At 42.4% G+C, this 12,300-nt stretch overlaps 1 protein-coding gene across 1 annotated transcript; it reads right to left on the reverse strand.

Annotated features, from left to right (window-relative positions):
* Positions 1-343: 343 nt before the first annotated feature.
* LOC134616376 (zinc finger and SCAN domain-containing protein 2-like) lies at positions 344-9,362 on the reverse strand. The gene is made up of 3 exons (XM_063461233.1): positions 8,976-9,362; positions 7,470-7,886; positions 344-1,530 (listed from the first exon to the last, which is right to left on the reverse strand). Exons 1-3 carry the CDS (start codon positions 9,145-9,147, stop codon positions 539-541), a joined length of 1,581 nt encoding a protein of 526 aa, XP_063317303.1. The 5' UTR covers positions 9,148-9,362; the 3' UTR covers positions 344-538.
* Between the last annotated feature and the right edge of the window lie 2,938 nt (positions 9,363-12,300).

Here is a 12,300-nt window from a genome sequence, read left to right on the forward strand (position 1 = left end):
ACGTGACGACACAAATGCATGAACTTTGGCAGCTGTTTCATCTTTACAAATACTCATTTTACAAGAAGGTTACATTCACTTAGATATGCTGAAACACACTGATGACATAATCAATGTCTGGCCATGCTAAACTTAGTTTATAGCACAGTGACCTACCTCGAATTACCAGGACACTTGGCAAGAAGCTTTTTTTGCAGACATCTCTGCAAAAAAACAAAACAAAACAAAACAAAAAAAAAAAAACCAAACCCCTTAATAATGAATGTAAAACATATTTGAAAATGTTTCATTTTGGAAAAAAAGAAGTATAAAATAAGATTCATAATATTTTTACTGAAGAATTCGAAAGTCTTAACATGACTTACAGTCTGACATTAAGGAAAAACAGGTATTACCAGAATTATCTTAGTAAAGTAATAAAGTCAGACAATCGCTGCTTGATTGTTTGAAGACAAAAAGTCAAAAAGCTCGACTTTGTCTTCTCTATAAATAGTTCACGACTACGACTTCTCACATGTGTGAGTTCTTGAATCGATACTCAAATCGATTTAGATGGAAACTTTTCCCATGTTTTGCAGGAATATGGTTTCTCACCTGAGTGGCTTCTTGAATGTATTTTAAGCCACGATTTGGTGGAAAAACTTTTCCCACATGTTTTGCAAGAGTATGGCTTATCACCTGTGTGGATTCTTGAATGTAGTGTAAATGAAGATGTCGTGGCAAACGCTTTCCCACATGTTTTACAAGAGTATGGTGTCTCACCTGAGTGGAGCCATGAATGTTTTTTAAGTGAGGACGACGCTGTAAATCTTTTATCACATGTTTTACAAATATATGGCTTTTCCCCTGTGTGGACTCTCAAATGGACAACTAAATGGTGTTTATAGTGAAAACCTTTCCCACATGTTTTGCAGGAATACTGCTTCTCATCAGAGTGGATTATTTTATGCCTCTTAAGTAGTGATGCATTAGAAAACATTTTACCACAGGTCTTACAGAGATGTGTAGTTTTAGCTGCTTGGACTGTCACACGGTCTAACAAAGGATCCTTTAGACTACATCTTTTCCCACATGTTGTGCAAAGGAACAGCTTCTCACCTGTGTGGATTCTGTTATGTAAAGTCAAGCGGGACTTATGTGTAAAGGATTTTCTGCAGCCATCACATTTTAAAGACTTTTTACCTGTGTTAGTGTTAGACTGACTCTGTGGAAAGTTTTGTGCATCGTTAGTGCTTCCTTCCTGATCATGGCTCACTGCTAGATAAGATGTGTTAGTGATGAGCTGATCACTGCCTGCTTCTGGTTCACTGTGGTCTCTTTCCTCAGCAGCAGTCACCATAAAGGTATCAGTCTCCTCCTTCAGTCCCAGCTGCTCTCCCTCCTGACTGCTGCACAGTTCCTCCTGTTCCTCTTTAATCTGTGGAGGTTCTGGTTCCTCCTGGTCCAGACTGGAGCTCCTATCCTGGTTCCAGAGCTGCTGCTCAGGGAGAATCTCCTCTTCCTCCTTACAGACGTGCTCTTGTGGGGCGTCTGGAGAAAAAATTGAAAATTAGTGCAATGAAATAAAAATACATACAGTGGGGCAAAAAAGTATTTAGTCAGCCACCGATTGTGCAAGTGCCCCCACCTAAAATGATGACAGAGGCCAGTAATTTGCACCAGAGGTACACGTCAACTGTGAGAGACAGAATGTGAAAAAAAAATCCATGAATACACATGGTAGGATTTGTAAAGAATTTATTCGTAAATCAGGGTGGCAAATAAGTATTTGGTCAATAACAAAAATACAACTCAATACTTTGTAACATAACCTTTGTTGGCAATAACAGAGGCCAAACGTTTACTATAGGTCTTTACCAGGTTTGCACACACAGTAGCTGGTATTTTGGCCCATTCCTCCATGCAGATCTTCTCCAGAGCAGTGATGTTTTGGGGCTGTCGCCGAGCAACACGGACTTTCAACTCCCGCCACAGATTTTCTATGGGGTTGAGGTCTGGAGACTGGCTAGGCCACTCCAGGACTTTCAAATGCTTCTTACGGAGCCACTCCTTTGTTGCCCGGGCGGTGTGTTTTGGATCATTGTCATGTTGGAAGACCCAGCCGCATTTCATCTTCAAAGTTCTCACTGATGGAAGGAGGTTTTGGCTCAAAATCTCACGATACATGGCCCCATTCATTCTGTCCTTAACACGGATCAGTCGTCCTGTCCCCTTGGCAGAAAAACAGCCCCATAGCATGATGTTTCCACCCCATGCTTCACAGTGGGTATGGTGTTCTTGGGATGCAACTCAGTATTCTTCGTCCTCCAAACACGACGAGTTGAGTTTATACCAAAAAGTTCTACTTTGGTTTCATCTGACCACATGACATTCTCCCAATCCTCTGCTGTATCATCCATGTGCTCTCTGGCAAACTTCAGACGGGCCTGGACACGCACTGGCTTCAGCAGCGGAACACGTCTGGCACTGCGGGATCTGATTCCCTGCCGTTTTAGTGTGTTACTGATGGTGACCTGTGTTACTTTGGTCCCAGCTCTCTGCAGGTCATTCACCAGGTCCCCCCGTGTGGTTCTGGGATCTTTGCTCACCGTTCTCATGATCATTTTGACCCCACGGGATGAGATCTTGCGTGGAGCCCCAGATCGTGGGAGATTATCAGTGGTCTTGTAAGTCTTCCATTTTCTGATGATTGCTCCCACAGTTGATTTTTCACACCAAGCTGCTTGCCTATTGTAGATTCACTCTTCCCAGCCTGGTGCAGGTCTACAATACTTTTCCTGGTGTCCTTCGAGAGCTCTTTGGTCTTGGCCATGGCGGAGTTTGGAGTCTGACTGTTTGAGGCTGTGGACAGGTGTCTTTTATACAGATGATGAGTTCGAACAGGTGCCATTCATACAGGTAACGAGTGGGGGACAGAAAAGCGTCTTACAGAAGACGTTACAGGTCTGTGGGAGCCAGGGATTGTCCATGTTTGAGGTGACCAAATACTTATTTGCCACCCTGATTTACGAATAAATTCTTTACAAATCCTACCATGTGTATTCATGGATTTTTTTTTCACATTCTGTCTCTCACAGTTGACGTGTACCTCTGGTGCAAATTACTGGCCTCTGTCATCATTTTAGGTGGGGGCACTTGCACAATCGGTGGCTGACTAAATACTTTTTTGCCCCACTGTATAAACAAATCCAGGTGACACTGAAGCATTCCCAGGCCATCATGTCGTGGGTCTGCCTTGGTCTGGAATTGGCCACCCCACCCTTGTCTGGCTGAAAAGCCTTGTGCTTGGAGACGCTAATTCTCATTTCCACTGTTTCACACTCTGCACCAGGTGACTTACAGCTGCAAAGTGCATCAAGTCACCACCAAAAGAAACAAGTTGTCTGTTGAACACACAGTTAAGATTCTGGGACCACCAAACCTGAGACTCACTGCCACTTGGCTGTACCAAAAAGTCCTGATGATATAAAAGTAGAATGTAGAGTAGAACTGGTGATGAAGGGCAGCACTGCTGGAACCCATCATCCACCAGGAATGAGTCCAACTTATTGTGGCCAACATGGACCAAGTTCTCAGGGCAGCTGTACAGGAACTAACTGCCCTTTGACAATGGCAAAATAGCCAATAGTTCCAAAGCACCGTTCACAGGACACCCCAAGGACTGCAGTCGAATACCTTCTCCAAGTCCACAAAGCACTGTAGACTGTTGGGCAAACTCCCACACACCCTCGAATAGCCTCAAGAGGAGCCAGCATCCGAAGACCAGGATGAAAACTGCACTGTACATCCTGAATCTGATGTTTGACTAATGGATGAATTCTCCTCTCCAGTACTCCAGCGTACACCTTCCCAGGTAGGCTTAGTAGTGTGATCCCCCATACAGCTGGAGCACACCTTCCCTTCTTAAAAGAGAGTACCACCAGCCCAGTCTGATAATCCAGTGGTCCCACCCTGAGTTCTTTTCTGGATAGAAAATAGTAAAAATAAGGCCAAGATTCTCATTTTAGTCAGCAAAGGAGCTGGTCAGATGAAATGAAACACATTTTATTCCAATTATAATTGGATGAAGGGTTTAAGAGTTTCAGCTCCTTAACATGTGCCACCCTCTTTTTAAAGGGACCAAAAGTAATTGGACAATTGACTGAAATACATGGGCACTTCTTTTGTTATGTCATTATCAATTAAGCAGATAAAAGGCCTGGAGTTGATCTGAGTTGTGGTGCTTGCATTTGGAAGATTTTGCTGTGAACATACAACATGCGGTCAAAGGAGCTCTCCATGCAGGTGAAACAAGCCTGCAAGCTGCAAAACAGAAAAAAACCCACCTGAGAAATTGCTACAATATTAAGAGTGGCAAAATCTACAGTTTGGTAGCAAGTTCTTTGATGAACTCAGCACTGATGAACTCAGCAAGGTAAAAAGACTTGGACGTCCACAGAAGACAACAGTGGTGGATGATCGCAGAATAATTTCCATGGTGAAGAGAAACCTCTTCACAGCAGCCAACTAAGTGAACAACACTCTGCAGGAGGCGTATCGATAATCAAGTCTATCATAAAGAGAAGACTGAATGAAAATAAATACAAAGAGTTCACTGCAAGGTGCAAGCTACTCAAAAGCCTCAAGAATAGAAAGGCTAGATTGGACTTTGCTAAAAGATTTAAAGAAAAAAAAAAAAGCCAGAACAGTTTTGGAAAACAATCTTTGGACATCATCTGTAAAACATGGCAGAGGCAGTGTGATGGCTTGGACGTGGAGGGCTGCCAGTGGTACTGGGACACTAGTGTTTACTGATGATGTGACACAGGACGGAAGCAGCTGAATGAATTCTGATGTGTTCAGAGACATACTGTCTGCTCAAATCCAGCTAAATGCAGTCATATCGGTTGTGTGGCATTTCATAATACAGATGGACAATGACCCAAAACATACAGCCAAAACCACCCAGGAGTTTATAAAAGCAAAGAAGTTGAATATTCTTGGATGACCAACTTAGTCACCTGATCTTAACCCAACTGAGCATTTCACTTGTTGAAGACTAAACTTCAACCAGAAAGGCCCACAAACAAACAACTGAACTGAAAGCCGCTGCAGCAAAGGCCTGGCAGAGCAGTAAAAAGAAGAAACCAACATCTGGTGATGTCCATGAGATCAAGACTTCAGGTTGCCATTGCTAGCAAAGGGTTTTCAATAAAAAATAGAAATAAATATTCTATTTTCAGTTGTTTAATTTGTCCAATTACTTTTTAAGCCCCTGAAATGAAGGGATTGTGTTAAAAATGCTTTAGTTCCTCACATTTTTATGCAATCTTTTTGTTCAACCCACTGAATTAAAGCTGAAAGTCTGCACTTCAACTGCATCCGAGTTGTTTTATTTACAATTCATTGTAATAATGTGACAGAATTTCTAGGCGTAGCCAAGTGGTGGAAGGCTTTCACTTGGGTGGTCTCAGAATCTCATCGTTCTGTTGGCTTCATTGGGTGATGGCCTGCAGCTCATACTGGAACGGTTCGCAGCCAAGTGGGAAACGGTGGGAATGAGAATCGGCACCTCCAAATTTGAGGCCAGGGTCCTCAGCCGGAAAAGGCTGGAGTGCCCACTCTGGGTCAGGGACAAGTTCATGCCCCAAATGGAGGAGTTTAAGTATCTCAGGGTCTTGTTCATGGATCAGGAGATCGACAGACAGATTGGAGCTGCGGCTGCAATGATGCAGATGCTGTACCGGTCCGTCGTGGTAAAGGGAGAGAGAGGAGTGTGAAAACAAGGCTCTCAATTTACCGGTCGAGCTACGTTCCTACACTTCCTATGGTCCTTCCTATGGTCATGAACTGTGGGTGGTGACCGAAAGAACAAGATCGTGGATACAAGCAATGTTAATGGGTTTCCTCAGAAGGGTGGCGGCTTTCTCCCTTAGAGATAGGGTTAGGAGTTCGGCCATCTGAAAGTGCCCAGAGTAGAGTTGCTGCTCCTTCACATCAAAAGGAGGCAAGTGAGGTGGTTCGGGCATCTGATAAGGATGCCTCCTGGGTGAGGTGTTCCGGGCATGACCCACTGGGAGGAGGTTCCAGGGCAGACCCACGAAATGCTGGAGGGATTATATCTCTCGGCTAGTCTGGGAACGCCTTGGTGTTCCCTCAGACAAACTAGAGGAGACGGCTGGGAAGAGGGAGGACTGGGCTTCTCTGCTTAGCCTGCTGCCCCCGCGACCTGGGCCTGGATAAGCAGAAGAAGGAAGATAGATGGACGGATGGAGGGATGGATAGTGTGGGAATAAAGGAAAATATATCATTGCTAAACATGGCTTGCATCACGAGCATTTTATTAAAACTTCTATTAAAGGTGTAGCTGTAGTGATTTTATATACACATTGCAAATTGTGCCTATAAAGAGTTGATGCTCAGTCCATTTAAGGTCATAAGGTTTGTCTGGCGTGATGGTCCCGACGATACATTGTGTAAGTGACTTCGAGCAGTAGAAGGTTAATGCATACATGCTTACAAATACAAACAATTATAGAAGATAGCCTAGGCCGAAGGCCTGGAATCCATTTAGTTTGAAATTTCATTTGTGCCCTGCCCACCAAAAGTGATGAAAGAGGATTTAAGAAAATTGTAAGTCAACAGGAAACATCTGGAAGATGTGAGGGTCGAAATAAACTGTCATATATGGTAATATGTTGATGAAAAAAGGGAACTTGTCTAGCTGTTTTTAGCTTTTTAGTTAATCATTTACTGTAACTGATACATGTCATACTCTTTGCTGACGCATGAAGGGGCTGAACCCTGATATATTAAAACCATTCTGAAATGTGCTTTCTAGCGGAGATCTATGCTGTGGTGTTGCAGTATACATCTTCCCACGCGTGTGTTCAATAAAATCATCGTTTGACTGAACTCTTCTGGGCCAGAGTTGGTTTGTTCTTATCCTCAATATTTGGAAATCGGGACAGTTTTGGGGGCTCGTCCGGGATATTGAGGAAAGAGTTTCTGGAGGTTTGGACGAAGAAATCCGAGGCCCGAGGGTGATAGATAGATGGATGGACAGATGGATGGATGGATATAATACCAAAATTAGAAAAAAGGTTATATAGCTCTATCCCTCCAGATGACCTGTATTTGGGATGTCAGATCTGAATACAATGAGTAACCTGTAAGGTTTAAATGCATGCAGCTTGTGATGATAAATTACAAGATAAACAATTTTCTGTAGCATTACTCCCATAGCCTATTATCCAGGCTATGAGAGTATCCTATTATATTACATTTGGTAAATGGCCTGGTTCTTAGTTAGTATCTTGCCCAAGGATATTTGGCATGCAGACTGGACCAGACGGGGATCGACACAACCTTCCAGTTAGTAGGTGAACTGTTCTGCCAACTGAGCTACAGACATTTGACTGTTTCTTTATGGATCTGTATGACCTGCTCCTCTGATCCTCCTGATAGGATCCTCCCTGAGACTGACTCACCTATTCTGTCGAGCTTGATTTCTGGTTTCCAGGTGACAGCCAACTGCCTTTGTTGATGGTTGATCTCTTCTTGGTACTGGAAACTGTTTCTAATATTTTCTGTGTCTTTTGGTTTGGTATAAAAAAAGTTATCAGAGCTGAGAGATGGAAGCTGTTCACTGTCTGCTTCTGGTTCACTGTGCTCTCCTTCCTCAGCAGCAGTCACCATAAAGGTATCAGTCTCCTCCTTCAGTCCCAGCTGCTCTCCCTCCTGACTGCTGCATAGTTCCTCCTGTTCCTCTTTAATCTGTGGAGGTTCTGGTTCCTCCTGGTCCAGACTGGAGCTCCTCTCCTGGTTCCAGAGCTGCTGCTCAGAGAGAACCTCCTCCTCCTCCTCCTCCTCCTCCTTATCCTCACAGACACGCTGCTGTGGGACATCTGGAGGGACAAATTGAGAAAAAAGCAATGTGAAAACTAAGGTGATGACAGAACACCACATGTAAGTACATACAGTATCTCAAAAAAGTGAGTACACTCCTCATATTTTTGTAAATATTTTGTTACATCTTTTCATGGGACAACATTGAAGATATGACAGTTGAATTTGGTGTTATTGCTCTCTCTTATACTGGTCACTGGAAGTCTAAAATCGCACATCATGGCAACGAATTCTCTGAGGCTCTAAAAAAAAAGACTTGTTACTCTACTGTACATAAAGATGTCCTAGGATTTAAGAATATCGCCAACACCCTGAAACTGAGCTGCAGCACAGTGGCCAAGACCATACAGCAGTTTAACAGGACAGGTTCCACTCAGAACAACCGTCGCCATGGTCGACCAAAGAAGTTGAGTGCACGTGCTCAGCGTCATATCCAGAGGTTGTCTTTTAAAAATAGATGTATGAGTGCTGCCAGTGCTGATGTTGTTCCTGTGCATGAAAGACCCGACAGTGACACGTGGACCTGCCTGGAGCTGCTCAACTGTATATTGACTGATGCATGATGAGGGCTGCAACGTCATGATGCCTGTAACTAAGAAACCACCTGAATGTTGCACTGCAGTGCAAAGCTAAGCTGAGACCGTCTGAACAAACCAAGCTACTGAGAACACAATCAGCAGAATATCTGTTATAATAGAAAATTATAATATCTGTCATTAAAACGATCATTAGCTGCACCTGAAATCACACTGACGCATCCATTTTATTGTATGATTAATCAGAATATAAGAAGACCCACAGGGAGACGTCTGACTCTGTACTTCAGCATCTTAACGCATACACACCGGAATATTTAGACTTTACATTTTCAACGATAGATTTACTTTTAATGTAATATCTTCACAGTTCTAATTTTATGCTGTTACATAAAGAACACTAAAATCCAGGCTGGTTTCAGCGCCTGCTGTTTGAATGGAGCACAGTGCAGTCCTGTCCTCTGTTTGCTCTTTGTTAGCTCACATCTCCAAAAAGTCCTCACAATCATAAATGTCCCGCAGAGCTGTGATCAGGATCAGAGGGACACTCACCTGTCCTGTGCAGCTTGATTTGGGGTTTCCAGGTGATATCCAGCAGTCTGCGCTGACGGTCGATCTCTTCCTCGTACTGGACGATCGTTTTTTCAAACTCCAAGAATATTTGTTCAGCAGCAGCAGTTAGTCGCTCGTTGATAAACTCTCTCAGATACTGAACTGAAGGCATTGTTACTGCCACAGCTCACACACTCAGCTCACACACTCGGCTCACACACTCGGCTCACACACTCGGCTCACACACTCGGCTCACACACTCGGCTCACACACTCGGCTCACACACTCAGCTCACACACTCGGCTCACACACTCAGCTCACACAACACACTCTCCGTTCAGTCACACAGGAGGAAAGCTAACAGTATTAGTGCGTTTCCTTTGTTTATTTCCGCCTGGTGTTACACGTTCAAGTTCCGACAAAGAACACTGAGCCTTTTGTTCCGCCCGTTTACATCTCGGAGGATTTCACTCTGCTCCAAATCAGTTTCTAGTAGGAAAGCATATTTATTTTCTATCATTCAGAAACAAAACGTTTTTATAACCGGTTGAGTTTTTGGTTCTTTGCAATTATCAGTTTTCTCAGTTTAAACAGATTGTTAGTTTGAACCCAGTACCTTCAAAAGCCTTCACTGGGCTGGTTCCAGTCATTATGCAAATGTACTGTTTATAAGATTGGGGAAACCTGCAGTCAGCTGAGACTGAAGAAGTCACTTGGATGAGTGACGAAGCGTTTCTCCCACAAAACGCTACGTCCAGATGAACAGATTCAACTTTTGGAGATTTACTTTCCTGGATGATTGAGCATGCATCAAGATGTTTCATAAGCTGTTGTTGTTGTGCCAAAAACTGATTGCCTGCCAAAAACTGATTTCCAATGTTTCTGTGTGTTTTTTATGTATAATATCGTTACGTATGTTGCTAAATAGACTTTGGTGAACAGGTATTACAAAGGGGTTATATATAAAATTAAAAAATTACCAGTTTCTCAAGCATCTTTGTAACTGTGTTATTGCACTTACATTATAATCAATCAGCTCCCTTTTGTCCACTTAAAATATGTTTACAGAACTATTTTTGCATTTGTTGGAATTTCAGCTGTCCTCTTGGCCAGATTACTCTTAAAAGAGACATTTTTAAAGTCAACAAGAATTTTTTTAACTGCATAAATAAAGGACACATGAAAGTCACTGCCAAAAACTGATTGCGGCTTCTACCTTGTTACAGGAATGTTGTTTGTTGCTCAAGATGACTTGATATCAGTAATGAAGGATACATCTGACATATGTTTCACATATTATAGACCAACAAGTTATTTATAGCAGTTTAAATACAAGCAATCAGTTTTTGGCACAACACCGGCTGACACCACAGACTCGGGTTAATATTTTCTTCCACAAAGCAAAGTTTTCACACAGCGTGATTACATAGAAAATCCATCACAGAACTTCATTGTTGTGAATTTGGAGAAACCCCCGTGAAAGCCCTGAGACTGTTAAATACAGCAAAAATTCCAATTTGCACAATCAACAGCAAAAAGGAAGGTACTGTTTCTTTTAATCATGCACGTGTGCCCACTTGTAATATTTATAAGCTGTATTATCAAACATCCGTTAAGTAAATACAAGACCGAGCACAAATGACTGTGATCCACAAAAAAGGCAATCCTCGAGCCTCCCCTGCCTAGAAGCAGCAGGTAAGCCACCTGGCGAAACCTCAATTAACCACGGTAACGTCACGTAGTATTTATGAGTGTTTCAAAACATCTGTGTTTCCAAAGCTCGACATGGTGTCAAATCGTCAGTCTCGTCTCTTATTCGTGATAAGCTGTGTCAAACTGTTGGCTGTTAGAAGTAAATATTCAAGACAAGGTAAAACTTCAGGTTTACTGTGAATACACGTGTAGGCTGGAGACTGAATCATGTGCCACAATCCTGGACCCTTGTAATTTCACATATGCTGAGAACAATTTATTTGTTGATCTGTTGTTTGGCTGATAACAAATTTATATTTCAGGTTTATTCAAATCTTAAATATTTAACATCTGGTTTAATACATTTGAAGTCCAGGGGCCACATTCCTTGATAAAAACCAATTATTTCACTTCCTGACAACTTCTTTCTTTTCAGTTTTGGTTTGCCAAACATTAAATGCCATCTTACTTTATAGTGTTGTTTATAAATCCCTGTGTGACTCATGTCTCATTCTAGTATGAACCACGATAAATCCTTTCTGCTGTTCATGTCAAACTTAAAGCTCTTATACTAAAACAAACATAAGAGAACACGAGAAGCATTAAGCAGCTCAGTGATGGAGAACATTTGGATCGCTGTGGTTGCACACAGTGAAAAGTGCTCCATCCTCCCTCCTCACAGTGATTCAAATGCTGCTAACAGTCTGTGAACCAGGAGGAAGAGGAAGTGAGAGAAGTGAAGATCCAGCTCAAAGAGGAGACAGAGGGCGACATCATCCAGTAGGCGGTGCTCTCCTTCTGCACTGTGTTCAACCATTGTGTCAATAATAAGTGCTGCTGTGAAGAGAACAATTCTCAGACTGAATGTTGAACATCAGCTAGTTTCTCCTGTTGATTTAAACCTTGTTGTACAGATGGAACATTGGCTGTGGATTATTCTTGCTGCTCTTTTCTTTGGTAAGATACAAACATCAACATGTTTCCTCTGCACACGATTCACAACAAGGACAGAAAGAGGAGATTTAATCATTTTACACTGTGGAACTTTTCAATAACTTCAATCATCTTTATTGATCCATCTCTTCCTCTGCATGTTCTGTTCTTCCTCAGAGTGTAAAGGAGAAGACAAAGTGATCCAGGAACAAGGAGATGTCATTGCTGCTGAAGGAGACACAGTTACACTTGGATGTAGATATGAAACAACAGATGCATATCCATATTTGTTCTGGTACAAACAAGAAGTGAACAGTTACCCAAAGTATATGCTGAAATCTTTCTCAGAAACAACAGTTAAAGCTGAAGAGTTCAACAACGACAGATTTGATGCTAAAATCAACAAGAAAGAAAAGTCAGTTCCTCTGAAGATTCAGAAGCTTCAGCTGTCTGACTCTGCTGTGTACTACTGTGCTCTGCAGCCCACAGTGACAGGAAACACCAAAACTCTGTACAAAAACCTTTGGAGCAAAGACAACAGAATACTCCACAACATCCACTAGAGGGAGCCACACACTGTTAAACCTCTGATTCTTGTGTCATTGGACTGATGACAAAGACAACAGAGAAATGAAGCAGTAAAGATCAGAGACAGAGACAGAGCTGCTGTGGAAGCACAAAACTATTTGATTGGCTGTGC

Source organism: Pelmatolapia mariae, linkage group LG18 (genome assembly GCF_036321145.2).
Source record: "Pelmatolapia mariae isolate MD_Pm_ZW linkage group LG18, Pm_UMD_F_2, whole genome shotgun sequence".
In the NCBI taxonomy this organism is placed as follows: domain Eukaryota; kingdom Metazoa; phylum Chordata; class Actinopteri; order Cichliformes; family Cichlidae; genus Pelmatolapia; species Pelmatolapia mariae.